This window comes from Physella acuta, unplaced genomic scaffold, assembly GCF_028476545.2.
Source record: "Physella acuta isolate Inbredline_101_S28 unplaced genomic scaffold, ASM2847654v3 ptg000675l, whole genome shotgun sequence".
In the NCBI taxonomy this organism is placed as follows: Eukaryota; Metazoa; Mollusca; class Gastropoda; family Physidae; genus Physella; species Physella acuta.
Window position 1 is genome coordinate 204,565 of NW_026732194.1, and position 20,517 is coordinate 225,081.

Genomic DNA, 20,517 nt, shown 5'->3' on the forward strand with positions numbered 1-20,517 from the left:
GATTTTTTTTCAGGCTAGGCCCCTGTCTCCAGCAGTTTTCATTCACCACGTAGCTGTACTGTTGACAAAATGGACGGAGCACAGGCACGAGTTCAAGAAGCTATTTCCAAAATGGTTAATAGCTTAGATACGGAGTGTTTAAGAAAAATGCAGGTTGTTTGAAAATAAGTTTAATAGATCCTAAAATAATAAACTCCCATTATTTCGTCGTTATCTAGCTAGTTTTATGTTAACTGCCTCACATTTTCTTACGTTTCCAATCGTTTCAAATCCCAATGTCATTTGAAAGCACGGGGTTACATCACTAAATTTACTAATTTAGACATCTAGATCTAGAGTAAAGTTCCGCGTGGGATCACACATAGCGAAAAATTCCAAACTCCCGATTTTTATCGGGCGCTATTTTGTAACCGTTTCACACAGAAACAAACCGAAAGTACTTTATTACTAGTCTGGCGCATTGCTTAGATGGCAGGATTGACCTCTGACCCTGAAACGTCACGCATCGTTTTCTGACGGTTTTTCCGTTTATTTTAGGGGTCCCATCCACGACAAATGAAAAAACTGTTTATATCGCAAATTCTCATCATTATTTTAATGCAAATTGCTAATAAAATGGATAATATGCCTTAGAATGCCAGAAAAAATCGCAAGATTCGTGGTTGTAAATAATGAGAGGATTTCTAGTAGAGCACTCTCCGTAAAAACTGAACCGCCGCCAAAAACGACCGACTAACGGGGAAAACGGCTCGACTAACTGTACATTAATATATAATTGATATATTTATCATGTATATTTACAGTATTTTTGATTACTTTTTCTAAAATCTTCCTCGAGGATGAGGTACCCACGCTGACATTTCTATCCGCTATTTTAAGTATCATGACGTCATTGTTACGCTAGTTGCCAGACTGAAACAACTAGTTTTTGTTTTTTTTACGGAATGAACTGTTAAGTCTAGTATTTTAATTATAAATCAATTGTAGCATGTGTGGAAAAAGTAAAATTATAGACATTATTATTGTATTAGTAATTTTATTAGTATATTGATTTTTTCTTCACTGTGGGCCGACCGTTGCTGCATTCGTGACCGGTGGTTGACCTCGTCAACGCCGCGTGGCCTATTCGTTTATATAATCAGTGATGCTCGTTCAGTGGCCTTTTTCAGAGCTAGGCCTAATTACGGGCGATTTTTAGACTTAATTGATTGGCCGTTAGCCTTTTTCATTGCTGCGTATTGTAAAAAATGCTCGTTCAGCGGCCTTTTTTTTGGCGCTAAATAATCTGTTTACGGGCATTTTAAGCGTTTATTTATTTATTTTTTTAAGCTAGACGTAGATCTAGTTTAAAAAATATTTTTTTTATACAGCTGGCTGTCTAGCATGCCTGATATCCGAACTTAAAAAAAAAAATGACCGAACTAAAAAAAATGACCAGAAGTAGGGAAGTAGGTCTCTTTTTTAATTTGCTTGAAGAAGAGGGGGGGGGGGGGAGAGAGAGAAGTGAAGACACCGACCATCTCGTGTACGTGTGTTCATTCTATGACGTGTACTGTAGGCCTGCTGAAGTCACGGTGACCCCGCGACCGTGGTGGGATTTTTCATCCACAGGATAGTAAACATAAGCAAGCAATCACGCGAGTGACGATGTTTGGAGATTTTATTTTTAAAAAAATCACATACGTCATGTTTTCAAGATGAGAAAAATGTAATGTAAAAAAAAAAAGACACTAATACCATGTATGAACCTCAGCTGCCACACTGTTGACTCAATATAATGTGATTGAGTGTAAAATGTATTTGCATTTATAAACTATCTTAACTATTACTATCATATTATTTTATGCATATTTATTATTTAAAATTAGAATTTGAAATAAAAATATTTATTACCGTCGTTTGATTTATGTAGGTGTTCATTATTTCTTAAAATGGTATGAATAAAATGTAGAGTAGAATTTAATAAATAATAAAATAACTAGATCTAAGTTTTATTATCAACCAGTTGCTTTTTGTTATTTTCCGGTGAGTAAATGACCTAATCTGACGCAATTACCATGGCGGGAATTAAAAGCTCGTGCACACAAGTTCACGGCGTCATGTTATGCCGGTCCAGGAGCAAGTTTCTTGTTTTGTCATTCATTTTCCATTCTAGCTAAATTTTCAAATTCTCTTTTTTCTCGTCAACCGAATAAGCTAGATATTTAAATGTGGTGTCAAATGTTCTCTTAAGGGGTAAGGAACTTAATGGTGTATTTGAAATAACAGAATATTTTATTTGAAAAAATCCATAATTCAACCTATTATTACTCCACTGCCATTCTACTTTAATATGCATGAAGTATTTTGTATTCATACGCATAGTATTTGAGATATTCATGTTTTAGTGACGAACCTGCTTGGGATCAACTTTTCCCACTTTTTTTTTTGCTTGAGATCACCTGTCCCTGCTTGGGATCACTAGCGTATTTTTTACGTTTTGATCCAATTTTAACAATTGAATTAACATTTTACACATTTAAACGTGTTGTTGATTGTATAATTAATTAATAGATTGCAAAACTAAATAAAAAACATGTTAATTAAATTTATTAACTACACATTACGGATGACCCAGTGATGACTCAAGGGACGCAACTATAACAATCATAACAAAGGGACGTAACAATCACTAACATGACATAACTTAACATTTGCTTAACATATGATTGGATGAGAGATACAAACTAGATTTAGAAGAGGTAGATGATTGAAATAATTTAAAACAACAGAAAAAAATAGAAAGTATACAGATTCTAGGCTTAGCTTGAAATATAGAGCATCTAGATCTAGGCTAGTCTAGCTCAAGTCGTAGGTGTACCCAGCGAGGTTAAAACACAAAAATCGTTACCCCAGCTGGGATCACCCTCATTTCACCTCCAAGATTGTTTTAATAGCCTTAAATACAGTATTTTCAGTGTCCCACACATAAATAAAAGCTATTTATAGTTAACCTAGTTATAAAAGCTTTGATTGGTTGGTTTTATTCATCTCATCCGGGACCTAGTGCTTTTCATAGGGGGGAACTAGAATGGCCAACGACGTCATACCTCGAAACTTGAAAATTTAAAAACTAGTCTTCCAGAAGGAGGGAAACAAAAGAATTTGACCTGGATATATTTAGAAATGGACATGTTTACAGCAGATATTGGTAGTTTCGTATAAAACATCCAAACAAATATTATACGAAGCGATAAACAGGAATGTGATCCCACCGAGGTTTTGATCTCACGCGGAACTTTACTCTAGATCTAAATAAAAATCTAGACTAGTAGATCTAGATCTGTGTATTGCTTTCTCTAGTGTTTTTGTGTATTATTTGATCTAGAATAATCTAGATTATTAGTTAGGCCTACAGAAGATTGGGGAGAATGTTTATAATACGGCTGGAATCTTCTTTAAAAAAGGGGTGTTAGGTTACTGGTAGTTAACTAAATACACACATGACTGGCTAATGTCAGTGCTAACCCTGTCCCTAACCCCAAACCTGGTCCTACCATACGCCTAACCATAAAATTAGTCGAGATTACAATACTTAACAACCCAACACCCCTTTTTTTTAAAGAAGGTTCCATTATCAGACACGGGTATCTATATTTATCTGATTTTTATGGGTTTCCAATAGTTTCCATGTTGTAATGTATGTTTGGCTTTCATTTTTTATGCTGTAGACTGTAGGCCTATCACAATGGTTTTTTTTTTGTGTGCATTATCAGCTTCAAATAAATTTTATAGCTAGATCTATTTTGATTCAGTAGGCGATGCATTATTTAATAATAGTATTAGTTAACAGATCCAAATTTTGATTTACTTAGTATTAGTTCTGAAAAATATGGTGGGGGTAAATCTAGGACAGAGTGGCCTAGTGGTAGAGAGTTGAACTGCTAACCCGTAAGTCTTGAGTTTGAATCCGGTTCAAGTCAATAGACCGTCCCTGAGTCCACCTAGCTGTTATGGGTACCTAACTGATGTTAGGGTAAGTAAAGGCGGCTGGGCATAGTGCTGACCACACTATCCCATCCCTTCATATGCCGAGGTCACAGAAACAAATGAACTCTACTTCACTTGCCCCGTAGACCGTCGGGTTTGAAAGGGAACTTTACTTAAACGTGAGACACAAAATGTCAAGGTGATAAAGAGAAGCTCAGAAGGCAGCAAAAATGGGACTGTTATTATGTCATAAGGGTTATCATTAGCTACTATGCATGCAGTTTAAGCATGACCTAAAAAACATGATTACATTTTTATTCCACTCACACGAGATTGACTTTGAATATCATTAACTTTATAATTTAGGGCAGGCCTAAATATTTACGCCAAGTTAAGGTCATTCCCACCTGTTAATTAAAAAGTAGAAAGGTTTTATGTTATTTTCATAGCTTTAGTTGAGCGCTTATTTATTGAAAGTGTATTCCATTTCATATGTTTACAATCTATGGCATGATGTGTTCCGTTTTCATCATTGAGTGCACAGGCTTTTATTTTTAGTCATGCCAGCATATACTATATAGGCCCCTATATAAACATTTTAGTGCATTTCTTGAGATTTTTTTTGTTTTAATTTGTTATTTATTAGGCCTATAATAAAAGCCTTTTGCTTAAATTTTTACTTGAGAATTTATAGTTTTATCTGCCATTGTATGTTGTTTTCAATATCATCATAACTGAAGAATTTCATATTGATTCATTTATTAAAGTTTGACTGTTTATACATGGATTAGTAAAAACCTTTAGTTCTTGATTTGTTCAGATCTGAATAATTCGATACTCCACTTTAAAGGGACCATTAAATTTTTTTTTTCTTTCTACAATGTGCAGGTTGATATGTACAAGTGTAGTGCTAAATGCTGTCAAGATACTAAAGCCAGCCTTGAGGATGTACAAAATTGTATAGATGATTGTTCAAGAGATGTCACTAAAGCTCAGGCTTATCTCCAGAATGAAATAGAGCTTTTTCAAGTCAGTATCATTTAATTTTAAATATTTATTTTTCTTTTATTTCCTCTACTGCAAAGTGACAATGCTTGTTTTTTTTTTTCTTCCTCTGATATCTTGTTACTGGTGTGATTTGCTATAATTTAACCAAAACAATTGGGATGCACATGCTGGCAATGAGATGCTAACCTTAAATTTAAAAAATCTACTTATTATTAGCATATGTTAATTTTTTCTCTCACAGAATCGCCTTCAGCGTTGTGCAATGAGCTGTCAGGACAAATTGCGAGATGAGCTTCCAGCAAAGCCTTCCGATAAAGATGTAGAAAAAGGACGTTCTAGTTTAGAGAGGTGTGTTATTCAGTGTGCTGATCAACATGTGGAACTGGTTCCTGGACTGACCAAAAAAATGTTAGACAACTTAAAGAGTAGGAATTTTTAATAACTAATCATGTTATAAAGTTTTATTGTTTACTTGGAATCTTTGGCATGTATGAAAGTGTGTTTGTTATTCAAAAGTTTTTATTTAAAAAAGTTTTTATTTTTACAATTATCTAATGTTGGAATAATGATTTTCCAATGAGAAACGATTAAGTTATATTAGCATTGTTCCAAATGCATTTACAGTATTTTTTATGAAGCAATAGTCTGTGTAAACCACAGATAAGTTATGTGAATAGCCTCTCTAGTTTTCAAAAAAAAAAGTCTACATTAGTGTGTAGAGTAATACTGTTGAACTGATTAATTTTTTTTGTAAAGCAACTTCAAGCTGATGTTGCAATTGTTGCTTATTTTTAAAGAATTAAAATGAAAATTTTATAGTTCTTTTAAAGGTTGGTTATTTCTTATGCTTTCATTAGTGTTTGTTGTTTGTTTTAAAATAGTTATCATCAATAAATGAATAAGCCACAAGAAATAGACAAGCCAATATTTATTTAGCATAAGATATTAAACATTACAACCCTTTTACAGCACCTGATAATAAATGCAATTTTTGGGTTCTCTGAAAAATGTGCAATGGAGACTGCACTAATTAAAAGCATAGGTTTGATAATTATACTGCAAAGTTAAAAAACCAAGGGTATTTTTAGGTTGACCCTGCACATGAAGACATTTAGCTGGACAAACACTTTATCAAATAGCATGTTTCATTAAAGCGAAACTTTGAAAAATTATATAAAATGTACTATAAAGCAATTAAGCATTGCACATTTTTCGTGTCACCTACTTCTGAATGGGTTACAATACAACACTTTTAATTTATTATTTTGCTTTAAAAACTAAAATACTTGAAAATTGTATTGGGATTTTTAAAACTGTTTTTTATTAAGATTTTAACCTCCTACTTAAAAATAATACATCTAGAAAAAATAAATGTTTACTAATTATACAAGTGTTGCAGTGAATAACCCCCATACTTTTGCAAAAAGGGTATTATACAAGGACTTAATATAAATAATATGGAATTTGAGAAAAATGCATTAGATATTAAAATTAAAAAGTGGAAGGATGAAAACTGTTAACAATCCAGTACACACATGACAATTATGATACATCATACACATTTTATAACATCTCAAATCACAACCATCAAAAATATACACAGAAGATGGAACTGTTCTTTACAATATGAATGAATCTATAATCTGGAATGTAACCTAGGAGAAAGCTACAGTAAACTAAAGAAATTTAATTAGCCTGAGGGAAATGTCTAGCTAAGGACGGAAACATGAAAACACAACTTTTACATTGTAGAAGAAATTATGCCAAGCATCAATACCTTTCACACAAAAAAGCGTTAAAATGGTGTTATAAAAGCAAATAAATATTTCTTTGTATACACTAACTTAAAATCACGTAAAAATAATTACTGACAAAATATACAGAACATAGACCAATAAATATTACAGTGACACAAAAAAGCAAATTTAAGCTATGTACATTGTGGAGAGAGAATCTCAAGTCTGCTTCCACTGCAGAGGGGGAAAAGCATGAAAATCAAACGAAATCTAATAAAAACATCAACCGGCACATAATTTATACAATAGACCTGTATTTTTATTTATATTACATTTCAAACTTTATTTAAAAAATAGCCTTTTTAATATTTAGCTGTTTAAAATCTTAAATTATTTTCTAAATGTAGCCATTTAAAATAATATTAACAGCATCACTTGAATTAATAGTTTCTATTTAGCTGTAATACAGCCAAATATATCCAAGTAGACATTGCAATTCACTTGCATATTAAAAAAAACCCTAGCAACAGGCACAAAAATTTCAAATTAACACTTATAATAAAAGACAGTTTATAAATAACAGTAACTTGATTAAGGCAAGCTTTCCACCTGGTAAATGAGGCAGGAGGTAAACACCAATTTTTCACCTTTATAAAGATTTGCACTTTAATATGTATAGGTACTGTACAGTCAAACAACACATCTAAATAATTTTACACATTTGATTTTTGCTTAGTTTAACATACTATACACAAGTTTTTACACTTGTATATTATATATATGTATATATAAATTTATAAACACTAGGTAGAAGTATAGAAGAAATAAAAGCAAGGCGACATAAACACAGGTAGATTATGTAAATACACTTGATATACATGCATAATGAAAACAAGTTTTTCAGTAACAAATAAAAGGAATGCTTGTGTGAAATAATACACAGCAAATATATACATCTAACGCTTTATAATTAGATTATTGGTCATTCTTTGTAGCTATATTTTAACAAGGATTATTTCAACGGGGATGTATAAATAGTGTTTTCTGTGACTGAACATTAAAAAAAATCTCATTAAATAGAAATACAAGGAATTTTTAGTAAAGAATTAAAAACTGTAAAAAAAAATTGTAAAATGTACATATTTTTTCAATAAACCTATAAACACTTAAGAACTATCAGGCATAAATGGGTGACATGACAAATGGATCACCAAGTACATGTATTAAATGAATTTCTTTTAAAATGTAAACAGCTGTAACTACTATAGAGAAAAGTGTGTAATGTTAAAAGAAATGTTTGTTCTCAGAATAAATAGGGTTAGCAGAATATATTTCTTAATGTGACCTTAAAAGTTTACATCAATACTTAATGAAATACAGATATAAATAACTATCCAGTACAGTTTCTTTAGTTATTGGAATGTTACAATTTTAAACCACTTTGGGTAGTATTTGGTCAAGAATATCAAGTGCTTGGAACCGATATAAAAATGTACTAGTTGAAATGTAATAATTTAGTAGAGATTAGCTTTTAATCAACACATCTGCTACCGCATTCAAAGCTTGTTGTATTATTTTCTTAGCCTTTATACAACTAAGTCATGGCTAAAATCATTATGTACATACACATTTGATTAAAATAATACTATTTGTGCTAAATTGCTTATACTAGTGTTTGCATATAATATTAACATAATTATTAAGCTCCCGGTATAGCATGGGACATAACCTTAATGATGGAACAATAATAAATGTATACATTAAGGAATGTAAAAAAAAAAACATTTTTCTCTAAATAAAAAAAATGGTAAAATGGTAATTTCATTATTTTTATCTATTATAAAAATATCTACACTCATTTTTAAATGACAGATTAAAATTTAATATTGATATTATCTATTTAAAAAAATTGTTTTGGCTTTAAAGCACCAACAATTCTATTGGACAATGGTACATGTCTTTGGTGATCAGCAATATCATTTAACTGTGATATGCAATTTAAAAAGCATTTGAGAAACTACCTCAATGGTGACGTATGTCTGACCATCTGAAAATAATTCTAGTACCTTCAGTAGAAGATAGTATTGGTTAAACAGGTTTTCTAAACTGTTGAGCTAATAGTTGAAAATTTTTAAAATTTAAAAACTATTTTTTAACTAAGTCCTAGAGGGGGTGAGAGCTATGCTTCATCCTGGTCACTTAGCATAGCTTGTTGCTTTTTCTCTGCTTTGTATGTCTTCATGTCCTCCAAGCGTTTACGTCGGAAGAAACCAAGCTACAGAGTAAGAAACATATATCATAAACATATCTCATAAATGTTATAGAACTTACAGAACTAAATAAGGTAATTGTGATTAGATATTCTAATGACAGAAGAATACAATGAAGTGTGTAGTGTAATGAGATACTTCTCGGCAATGGTTTGGCAACTGTAAATCGAGTATTTAAATTTAATTTTGATTGTGGTGTTTTGTAATGTACTATTTAAATGATGCAAATAAAATAATGTAGGCCTAAGTGTTGTAATAGCTTCATGATAAGAAAGCTACAATATGGACCTAATTTAACAATTTAAAAATCTATGTTCTTTTGATTGAATGCTTTTCACACTTTAATAAAAATATATTTATGGTTAAATCATAAATGAATACATTTAAACAAACTAACCTTGTAAAGAACAAAAATTACAACAAGTAGTACAACAAGGCCCACTAAAACAGCTACTAAAATAATCCACCATTGAACGGTCTGTCCTGCAGTTTCTTTAAAGTCTGGCACAGCTCGTGTGATGCCCTAGACAATAAGACAGTGATATTTAAAGAAGGGGATAGTGTTTGGAGAAGACATAACTATATTTTGAAAAGACACAAGAATGTATAGAGAAGACAATAAAGTATAACAAAGACAATCATTTATAGAGATGACAACAATGTATACATAATACAAAAAAGTTTTGTGAAGAGATAATGGATATCAATATTTTAATTAACATGGTTGTTTGATTAGCTGTTTTAGGTAATTATTTGAATTAATGTTTTTAAATAATGTATAAAAGTAAAACTTTAAACAAAACCTGCTTAGACAACATATAGATGTAAAGGTATTGCTTAGAATTTAGTTTACAATGAGAGAATTGATGACAACTATTATTTCTTGAGTTAACATACTCCTTTGACATCATTTTTGGTGTCTTGAGTTATTTTTTCAGGTACATCCACCTTGGCCCAGGAAATAATTTGAACATCTGCTGTCTTGCGATAGTTCTGGTACGAAAATTAAAAGAAGGATGATTTTAAGTATGAAAAAATATCTGGAAAAAATTGTAATATTTAAAAAAAACAAAACAACAGTAGTGGGTTTTAACTAAAAATTAAAAAATAAAAACATACGTTGTGTCACTTTAATACATTTAAGGATGTTTACAGAAGTCATCTTTGTATCTAAAAGTACTTACAGATAATAGTGTGCTCTCCCATAAGCGGGCTTCAAATGTGATCTGAGCATAATTCTGATTAGGGTCCAGTTTGCCAATTTCACACTTGAGTTCAAAGCAGTCAACAATATCTTCTTTTTCACAGCTCTTAAAAAAGTTTAAAAAAATGTTGTGTGGTCATCTGAGAAGACTGATTCACTACTAATTAATCTAATTTCCCTACTTTGTTGAACATAGTAGTCTTTAAATTAATTTTTATGACTAGTTTAATAAGTAATTAAAGTTAAAATGCTATAAACATGTTGTCATAGGAAATGTATTTATCTGGAAATTGTTGCATTAGAAATGGCATATAGTCAATTAATTTATGATTAAATGTATCCATGCACCTATCAGCACCCTGACTAAAGTGAAACAAGGTTATTACCATGACAACAACTGAACCAGGGGCTCTACGTTCTCTGTCTGCTTGTCTCTTCTTTCTGCTGGATTCTTTAAACTCAGGAGGTACGTCTGCTACATAATTGCTCAAAACAGATTCTGCTGAAGCTTCTTCAATTAACTAATGAGAATTTTAGAAGAAAAAAAAGTTTTTTAGCAAGTTATCAGTATTAACCAGAGATCCACATACTGGCAAAATACTTTTTTCTACAAGAGATGAATATTATATTTTTAAAATCTCAATTGAATGTTGAAAAATAACAAAAAGAAGGAATAGTGCTGAACTATTTTGTAAATATAAATGAGCATGTTTTAATATAACAAAAGTAATGAAAGAATGTATCTGAACATATTAAGTTCTGTAGGGGTGACACACAACTGTTTCAGTACTGATGAGCTTACCTTAATGTTTTTAGGGTTAATGAACTTCTGGATGTCTTCAAAAATACACTTTACTGGTCCTACAGTCTGTATATTTAAATAAATAGGTTATTAGTTACATCTCTAATAAATTCATAGGAAATTAGTTAAATCTCTAATCAATTTATAGGAGGTTAGCTAAATCTCTAGTAAATACTTAGGAAATTAGTTAAATCTCAAGTAAATTAATTGTTTCTTCATGAATGTTCAGACCCATATACTTGTTATCTTTTGATTGACAGTACCTGATTGTTTAAATGACAGTATCTGCCATCATTTAAATGACAGTAGGCCCACCAGTCATCATTTAAATGACAGTAGGCCCACCAGTCATCATTTAAATGACAGTATCTGCCACCAATGATGATTGTTTACCTTAGGCATCCTGGTGAGATACAGTAGATATTTCTCCTCATTGTCTCCTGCTCCTTTTAACTGATATGGCCATTTGATGGATATGTAGGAGTTGGGTACAACACCAGGACCTAAATTTCGTACCTGTTTTTTTTAAAGATTACATAAAATATAAACTGGTTATGATTTTTTATGAACAAAAATTTTTGTCAAGACAAAAATTTAGTTTAATCATAGTTATTCTTAAAAATTTCTAAGAATAATTGAAAAATTATGAAATTTTACCTTAAGGAAAAAAAACGGTACTGGCAATTTGTTACATTTTTAAACTATATACCAGTACACTACATTTGTGCAACAGGACCACTCAGCTAGCAACCAAACTTTTCAATTTCCCAACAACCTCATCTAGTTTTTATCTACACCACCAGATCAGGCCAGCTGATGTCAGAATTTGCTGACCTAGGTCACTCCACTCCTGGACCCTAATATCATCATCATACAGGTGAAGACAAGAGCTTCTTGCTTAATGACCTAATTAGGGCATGTTTGCAGGGCAAACAAAGATTAATGAGGAGATAAACGTGTGCAAACTCAGGCAAAGTTCATGTTACAGTCTTGTTGAGCACACTTACAGATTTATAATACAACTAGCCATTCTAATACTGCAATTACACTTGCAACAAGTATAGTTTACTATATACATCTAGAAAAAAAAATTCAGCATAAGTTAATTTTAACAGAACATGTGTTGGGGGCCTACTCTCTGATTACAAAGTTTTTTTCCTTGACATGTATAATATACATGTCGCAAGTATAAATGAGATGTAATGGTTTATATCATAGATATGGTGTAAAGTATTCAAGTAATCATTCAGCCATGAAAACCTACAAGAGATTCTGTTAGGATCTAATAGATGTTTTTACATACAACAAAATTATGCTTCACTGATGCTCCAATGTCTTTCTCATCAGTGAAATCCACTGATTTTCTTGGTTCTCCTTTACACAGAATGGGACTGTCAGGAATGACATTTCTGGCAGATAAAATGAAAGTGACAGGCTTCAAAATATGTTCAGCATTTAAAATTCAACCAGTTTTAATGTAAAAAATCTATATGATTTTAATAACATTTGGCATCTATCTGATTTTAGTAAAGGAATTAATATAATAAGATAGACAAAAAATCAATATATTTCTGGGAGGCTAAAACATAGATTACAATCAATGGAATATCTTTATTTAAGTAGCTTTTCACTTACGGCTGGAGAATAATTTCAGCTTTGTTGATGACTCTAAATTTCAAGACATGTCTGTCATTTAACGGGGTTGATTCTGTACTTGTACTGAAAAATAAAGTCAAAGTGAATTTTGTTTTGTTTTAAAATTTACAGACAACACAGTAATGTATTTTATACCGTTTATTCTGATGATATCTCGTTACGTTGTTTTGGTACTAATGTTATGGATTGGGGAATGTGCTACTATAGGTTAGCTATACAATAAATTTGATACATCCAGTCCACATTTTAAGAAGTATTGAGCTTTATTATAGTTAAAGATAACAAGAACAACATGAAGAAATATTCCATGTGGTGAAGTTTCAGCCATCATTTGTTAGTTGTCTATACCTTAATAATCTAAAAACGTGCTGTAGACATCAGTCATAAGTCAAAAAAGAACAAAATAAATATTATTAATATTCTCTACATGTAGAACTATGCAGTAATGTTCTAGACATCATTTGTGAGTAAATAGAACAAAATAAATATAAAGAAATATTCCTTACGTGTTGACCCATGTGGTAATGTTGTAGACATCATTTGTTTCTGATAGGTTTGAAGGGACACTCAGCTTTATAATAAAATAGACCCGACTGTTTTGACGGAAAGGATTGCCAATCTGATCACACACTATCAGCGTGTCATCATCTTTGACATTCTGACAGGTCACTGAGCTCTGAAAGAAAACAGTGAAAATAAATTTGTGAGGTACACTGATATTGCCAAATATGGTACAGTATAAAACAAAACAGTGAAAACAAATTGTGAACTACACTGATATTGCCAAATATGGTACAGTATAAAACAAAAACAATGAAAATAAATTGTGAACTACACTGATATTGCCAAATGTGGTACAGTATAAAACAGTGAAAATAAATTGTGAACTACACTGATATTGCCAAATGTTGTGGTACAATATAAAACCAAAACAGTGAAAATAAATTGTGAACTACACTGATATTGCCAAATGTTGTGGTACAATATAAAACTAAAACAATGAAAATAAATTTGTGAGGTACACTGATAATGCCAAATGTTGTGGTAGAATATAAAACTAAAACAATGAAAATAAATTTGTGAGGTACACTGATATTGCCAAATGTTGTGGTACAATATAAAACAGTGAAAATAGATTGTGAACTACAATGGTATCACCAAATGTGGTACAATATAAAACAGTGAAAATAAATTGTGAACTACACTGATATTGCTAAATATTATTGCACTAACATAAATTAACAACATGTAATGCTATAAACATACCAGTGACTCAGTGGAAAAATAACTGACAGTCTTTGGTTTCTCCAGGTAAACTCTGGTTAGGTAAGCTGCCTCGCCAATATTCTGTACATCTATCTCCACAAATAAATTATTGTTTTCACCAATTGCCATTTCATAAACATCATCTTTTTTTCTGAAAGAACAAGAATTGAAAATTGTATTCAGGAAGTGCCGGTTCAATTTCTATAGGTTCAAACAGTATGATTGTGTACCAAATAGCGGATGTTGTGCGAACCAAACAATTGATGTTGTGTGTACTAAACAGTGGATGTTTGTGTATGAAATAGTTTATGTTGTGTGTAACAAATAAAAGCTGGATGTTGTGTGAGTCAATGGATGTTTGTGTATGAAATGTGTGAATCAAACAATGGATGTGTGTGTATGAAATAGTTTATGTTGTGTGTACCAAATAAAAGCTGGATGTTGTGTGAATCAAACAGTGGGTGTGTGTGTACAGAGCGCTACATGTTTGTGTACCAAACAGTGGGTGTTTAGTCCTAAGCAGAGGATTTTGCATACCAAAACAGTGGATGTATGTGTACAGAACTGAGCATATTTATTCACTCACATAAGACCCTTATAGCTTGCTGAAAACTGCAAATTACTATCACACTCATTGTCCTCCCCACATTCCTTGACAAACTCCACCTGGACATGAAAAACAGATTTGATTATTTAAAATATGAATTATACAAAGTGACATCTGACCCCTTTTAACAATGCCATTCACTTAAATTTAAAATGCTAAATATCTTATTTGAGTATTATGATAATTTCTATTTTAATGTTGGAGTGCTTAGAAGAATATAAAGAACTTTTGCAAGTTTTTGAATTAATAAGCCTTTGACTTAAACCACTCTAAGTTATCCTCTAATTTTTAACATATTCATATTATCCTTTTTAAATAACAGACAACTATTACAGTTATGTCATGGTGCAATAACTCAAGGGATGTTGTTTTATTTACCTTGACTACATCAGTAGTCCCTTTACCAACAATTTCTAGCACTGGATACTGGTCAATGTTTGCCACAGCACTGTCTGGGTACACAGGTTTGGTTCTGTTGTCTGTGCTCAGTCCAAAGGTAAATCTAAACTCCATGGGATTCAGCTTGTCATCAAACTGAGCCTTTTGGTTCAAGAAATAACAAATTTAATTATTTCTTGATTTTGTTCTTCTAAACTTGATTTTTAATAAAATATATTTAAGCATCTTAGATTCTTTATGAAATGAAATTTTCAAAACAGATGAAAATGATTTTATTTTTATTAGTACTAACACAAAAAAAACCCAGTGAATAGTATAAAAATTTATTAAGAAAATACTTCATTTTCATTAAGAAATATATGCTTTTAATGTACTCTAGAAAGCAAGTTTAAACATTTTTTGAAACTGGAAATTTAATGTGGTGATTAGCTTGAGATTTTATTTGTTACCTTCACTAAAGCCAGTTCTTTCACACATTGTTGACCACTGGCTTTCAGGGTAACTGCTTTGTTTTCTGCCTTATCCTGGATGTCAACTCTTGCAATTCTACGCTGTGGTTCGGCCTCCAAGTTGTACGTCACTGTAGGCATTGTACTAAAAAAAGGTGTATATTTTTATCTGATTAAGTCAAACAACTAGATGACCACACAATACATATTTAAAAATGAATATAACAATAAAAACAAAAAACAACAGATTAAAAATTTTTTTTTTTCTTTGTAACTTGAATTAAATACCTTAATCCGGATTTAGAATAAAATGACAAACACAATTCAATTTCAATACAGTGGCGCTGTGCATTTGCTGGTTTGACTAGAGGACTGGTACAGATGGCCTTCTCTTCAAGATTTACTGCAATGGGGTTTACTTTAAGCGTTGAGTTGAGCTTTATGATGGGCCGAGACCGTAAGAGTACCACAGCACTGGATTCGTAAGCCCCAACAAGCAGGTCAGGATAGCCGTTGTCGTCCAGGTCCAATCCACCAGACAGGGAGTAGCCAAAGGACATCAGGTTAGGGACGGGCAAATCGGAAGCTTCAATTCTCTGTCAATAGAAAAGCAGTTTTTTTTAGTATAGTTGATAAAAAAATTGTATGGTTTGTGTATAGTAGTAATCTAGCATAGTCAAAAAATAATACATGACTTTTCTAATGAAGTTCTAGTACTAGTACAGTCAAAAATAGTACATAACTTGTTGAAAGTAAATAATTTCCTGTGTGTTGCTACTACATCTAAAAACCCAATATTAAGTAGTGATAGTAAGAGCAGAGTAGGCTATGTTAGTGATATTAAAATATGTTATGTAATTCTACATACAAAAATTTAAATAAATATAGGGTGTTTTTTAAAACTATCTTCTAAAAATAAGCTCCTGTGATAATATGTTGGGAGCTTATTGTTAGGAGTTTTGAAGAAAATAGCAGTCAGGAACTAAAATGTGCCTATTTGCTTTCTGCACTCAGTTTTTGACAAACTGACAACCATATTTTTAAAAAATCAGATTCATAGTGGGGCCTAACCCAACCATGTCACCTTGCTAGGTGACTGGTCATTTCTACAGTGTAACTATTAGTGTTACAGTTTAAACAAATCCATAAAACATGTTTAATATAAAAGAGACTATTAACCCATTAGCCTCTAGTCAAAATTGACTATCACAAGTGAATTATGTGGCCAAATGACAATTGTTTACCTGCACATACTTGTCGATAGGTTTATCAGAGCCAAAATATATGTAAACACAACCTTTCCCTTCATATGGGGCACCAACAGCAAAGTCTACATTGAAAAAAAAAAGACAATAAAAACTTGTTTAACTAAGGGAAATATCCATGATTTCAATTTTTTTTCATTGATCTTTTTTTTTAAATCATAAAAAAATATTGTTAATGCAACCTTAGGATTAACAAGTGATCAATTAAAATATATCCATGATTTAAGAATTGAAAAATTTCAACAAACCTTGAAATGTGTCCTTGTTTACATCTCCAATTTTACTTAAGCTAATCCCAAACTGTGCATGCTCACACATCAGTCTTTCACATTCTTGGTCTCCCATAGAGCGGCTGATGATTTCTTTACCAACAGTGCTGTTTGATATCTGGATAAAAAAAAAAAAGCTTTAAAACTTTTTTGACTGTCATCAATCAAACTGTTAACTGTTAATTTTACTTTATGGTGGTGGATTCATGATTTTTTTTTTAAATTTGAAAATATTTTATTTAAATTTAATTTTAAATTGAGTTGTCTTTCTCTTGGAATACATTAAAAAACATACCATTTTTACTCCACCATAATATATATAGAAGGCACCACCATGACCTCTCCTGTAGTAATATGGAGCTCCCACGATCAAGTCATCAAATCTAAAAAGGAATATTTTAAAGTACATTAATTAAATACTATAAAATGATTAACTTATGAATGTAGTTTATGTTTGACACACCTTATAGCCAAAAACTCGACAAAAAAGAAGCAAACTGTACAAAATTTTAATACAATATGAATGAAGGCTATGAGCATGTAAATAGTTCTCTCAACAAAATTAGTTTACAGGTCATTATGAACATGTAAATAGTTTACATAGTATTCTGACACTGCACGTACAACAACCTCTGAAGTCAAACATACATTAGAAAACTGTATCACTCTAAAGACGAACATACATCACAGAACTGTATCACTCTGAAGTCAAACATACATCACTAAACTGTATCACACTAACTTCAAACATACATCACAAAACTGTATCAATCTAAAGTCAAACGTACATTATAAAATCCCTACAAAATGCCCCAAAAATTGAAAATGTTTGACAAACCCGTCCTTGTTGAGATCCATGGCAAGAAGACTTGAACCAAAGCCAGAGAAATCCATAGGCCCTCTGATAATTTGCGAGGGTTCATAATAAAGCGCTGTTTTCAACTGTTTAAAGAATATGACCTCGCCCTTGTTGTGAGACTTGGGGGCTCCAGATGCGTAGTAAAGCACCCGTGAGCTGTCAAACCTCCCCACAGCTACAGCATAGCCTACAAGCGAACAAGAAATATACAGTGGTCAAGTAATCCTACACTTGTTTCACATTTCTTTCAAGTCAAAGTGTTTATTGGCAATAAATACCAACACAATACTTCTTGTTTTTTTTAACATTTTTTTAAAAATCTGACAAAGAGATTTAAAAATAAAAAACAAACAACTTGCTAAAAATATTAATTAACAAATAGCCTTTAACATTAAATTATTGTAATGATTATAGATTTATAAAAATGTACCATTGTAAGAGTATGGGGCTGTTGGAGAGGCCTGTTCATTTCCGGTCAATCGGTTTTTATCATTGTAAGGAGATAAGATTTCAGCTGTTGACACGCCCAGTTCGTCAGTAATATTTGTCATAAAAACAACACCTATTCAAAATATTTTTTAAATTAATATTTGCATTCTTAGATCATGAAACTTAAGTTTGTTTTCTATTTTCTTTTGATATCTTAAAAAAAGTAATATTCTCACAAAGTTTATTGAAACTTTTTTCATTAAATAACCTTTACTATCGTAAAACATGAGTGTAATGTAATAAGCTGGCACAGTATTTAAACATTGGAAAGTTTTAAAAGCATAAAGGGATATAAAAATGTAGTTTTAAAAAATTAGTTTTGTACATCTCTAAGAAATATTACTACCTTGCCAGAAAACTGAGCCCGGAGCACCCATTACAAAAGCATCATCCTTAAAATCAGAGTTAATTTGCCATTAATACAGTAAACAAAGTTTTGCTGTTTACTGCTATAAATTCCACTTTTAGTTTAAATTCTATGAAATATCACTTTATGAAATAATGTATAAGACAATAGTAAATGAAGTATAACAAGACATTACCTGTCCAGCTACAGCCGACATACCCGCCTGACACAAACCAAAATCTTGCATGTACAGTGTATGCGATAGCCTTTTACAGGGCATGTAAGGCGTATCATAGTCCAAGGAATTTAAAAAGGTGTAGCATATACCCAGAGCAGCATTGTCAACCGTGTGTCTATGTGCGCAGACCTAGAGAAGCATGTGGCGCACGTGGAATAAAACACACATTAATGAACTAACAAAATGAGACCATACCTGTCCAGCTAGTGCCGACATACCAGCCTGACACAAACCAAAATCTGCCATGTACCGGGTTTTAGGAAGTTTGTCACAGGGTGAGTACTTGGCTGGCTCTAGTAATTCATTGTCCATCACAAGACAAAAGCCAAGAGCTGCATTGTCTTTGATGTAACGATGGGCACAAGCCTAAACAGAACATTGACCATCAATTTCTTCTTTCTAGCCAAATCACCTTTTTTAAAAAAATGTGTCTAAAGTTTGTTTACCTATCTTAGTCTGATTTTTAAAAAAAAAATTCTGTGAAGTTTAGTTTGGGTATTTCACATTAACTAAAATCTTTAAAATGTAATGATAAAAAAAACCAAAAGATGCACAGAAAGTAAACATGCCTGTTCAATAGCAAGCATTTCCTCCTTAAACACACAACATCATACGAAGCAAGTGAAAAAAGAGCCTTAAGAAAACAAGTGATCTGTTTGTTTGCTACTATAAGTTATTGAGCTAAGATGGCACCGCACCTGTCCAGAACATTATCCCACAGGTGATCAAATAACTTTATGTGATTCTAAAAATATTAATGATTGTTCTTAGTACATTTAAGGTACCTAAATAAATTTTAACAAAAAAGAGCAAAAAATTTAGCTTTTTTTATTGATGCCAGATAATGATAGATACATGTTGGATGTTTATACATTTAAAAAAATACTGTCTCATTTTAAGATCAGTTCTAGTGCATTTGCACACTTTATCACATGAATTCTTATAATTTACTTATTTTATTTCTAAGAATTGATTTTGTCATTTTTTTACTCTCTCGTATAGAGAAAGTAAATAAGATGAGATATTCTAACTATTTCACATCTCCCTACTCTATTATATGCGGAATATAAAGGATGCATTGTAATCATGCAAATAATCTTAATTGAGATTTTGACAAATGTTTACATTATATAACCTTCCAGAGCCAGAAAAATTTTGTTTTTCAATTCTGTCCATCTGTGAGTGTGTATGTATGTAAACAGGATAACTTGAGTACAGTTTCAGTTAGGTTGATGAGATTTCATATATAAGTATTAAATCAATTTGTAGTTCTCTATTAACTTTTTGGCGATTTCTGGTACCCGAAAGTGGTACTCTCTCCTATTACGGTTTCTCAATAGCCTATGACTTGAGAACCTTTTAATTTAAGTGGTCAAAATTTCAAATGTAAGTATTAAACTGTATGCAAATGCATCTATCAACTTTTTAACTATTTTTGGTAACCGGAAGTGGTACTTTGCTCTATTTCCATGGGAACACAATAAATTTAGTACTGTTTCAGTTAGGTAGACAAGATTTTATATGTAAATATAAGATCTTATAATGAATTACTCTCAAAGTTTGGTAGTCCAGTTTCTAAACAATACTGATAATGTAAGTACCATTTCAGTTAGGTGTACCAGATTGTATACATAGGTATAAGACTGTATTCTCTTGATTCCATCAAATTTTACATGATTTTAGGG

The 20,517-nt window shown here is 31.6% G+C and overlaps 2 protein-coding genes across 3 annotated transcripts in view; one reads left to right on the forward strand and one right to left on the reverse strand.

Annotated features, from left to right (window-relative positions):
* The first annotated feature begins 19 nt into the window (after positions 1-19).
* Positions 20-5,806, forward strand: LOC131949135 (protein FAM136A). The gene is made up of 3 exons (XM_059310904.1): positions 20-153; positions 4,858-4,998; positions 5,219-5,806. Exons 1-3 carry the CDS (start codon positions 70-72, stop codon positions 5,414-5,416), a joined length of 423 nt encoding a protein of 140 aa, XP_059166887.1. The 5' UTR covers positions 20-69; the 3' UTR covers positions 5,417-5,806.
* Positions 5,807-5,890: 84 nt separating this feature from the next.
* The window catches only part of LOC131949134 (integrin alpha-PS1), a 30,538-nt gene continuing 15,911 nt past the window's right edge, over positions 5,891-20,517 (reverse strand). The window contains exons 4-25 of one of the 2 annotated variants that reach the window (XM_059310903.1): positions 18,791-18,961; positions 18,595-18,640; positions 18,190-18,321; positions 17,739-17,946; positions 17,196-17,283; positions 16,880-17,018; positions 16,611-16,696; positions 15,655-15,962; positions 15,367-15,511; positions 14,897-15,058; positions 14,498-14,577; positions 13,912-14,062; positions 13,152-13,321; positions 12,625-12,708; positions 12,293-12,398; positions 11,383-11,505; positions 10,990-11,055; positions 10,574-10,708; positions 10,168-10,293; positions 9,881-9,976; positions 9,381-9,506; positions 5,891-8,988 (exon numbers count right to left, since the gene is read on the reverse strand). In XM_059310903.1, the coding sequence (XP_059166886.1) occupies positions 8,893-8,988; positions 9,381-9,506; positions 9,881-9,976; positions 10,168-10,293; positions 10,574-10,708; positions 10,990-11,055; positions 11,383-11,505; positions 12,293-12,398; positions 12,625-12,708; positions 13,152-13,321; positions 13,912-14,062; positions 14,498-14,577; positions 14,897-15,058; positions 15,367-15,511; positions 15,655-15,962; positions 16,611-16,696; positions 16,880-17,018; positions 17,196-17,283; positions 17,739-17,946; positions 18,190-18,321; positions 18,595-18,640; positions 18,791-18,961 (2,844 nt within the window). In that variant the 3' untranslated portion in view covers positions 5,891-8,892. Of the gene's footprint in view, positions 8,989-9,380; positions 9,507-9,880; positions 9,977-10,167; positions 10,294-10,573; positions 10,709-10,989; positions 11,056-11,382; positions 11,506-12,292; positions 12,399-12,624; positions 12,709-13,151; positions 13,322-13,911; positions 14,063-14,497; positions 14,578-14,896; positions 15,059-15,366; positions 15,512-15,654; positions 15,963-16,610; positions 16,697-16,879; positions 17,019-17,195; positions 17,284-17,738; positions 17,947-18,189; positions 18,322-18,594; positions 18,641-18,790; positions 18,962-19,027; positions 19,199-20,517 lie in introns of both variants that reach the window. The other variant, XM_059310902.1, reaches the window with a different exon arrangement.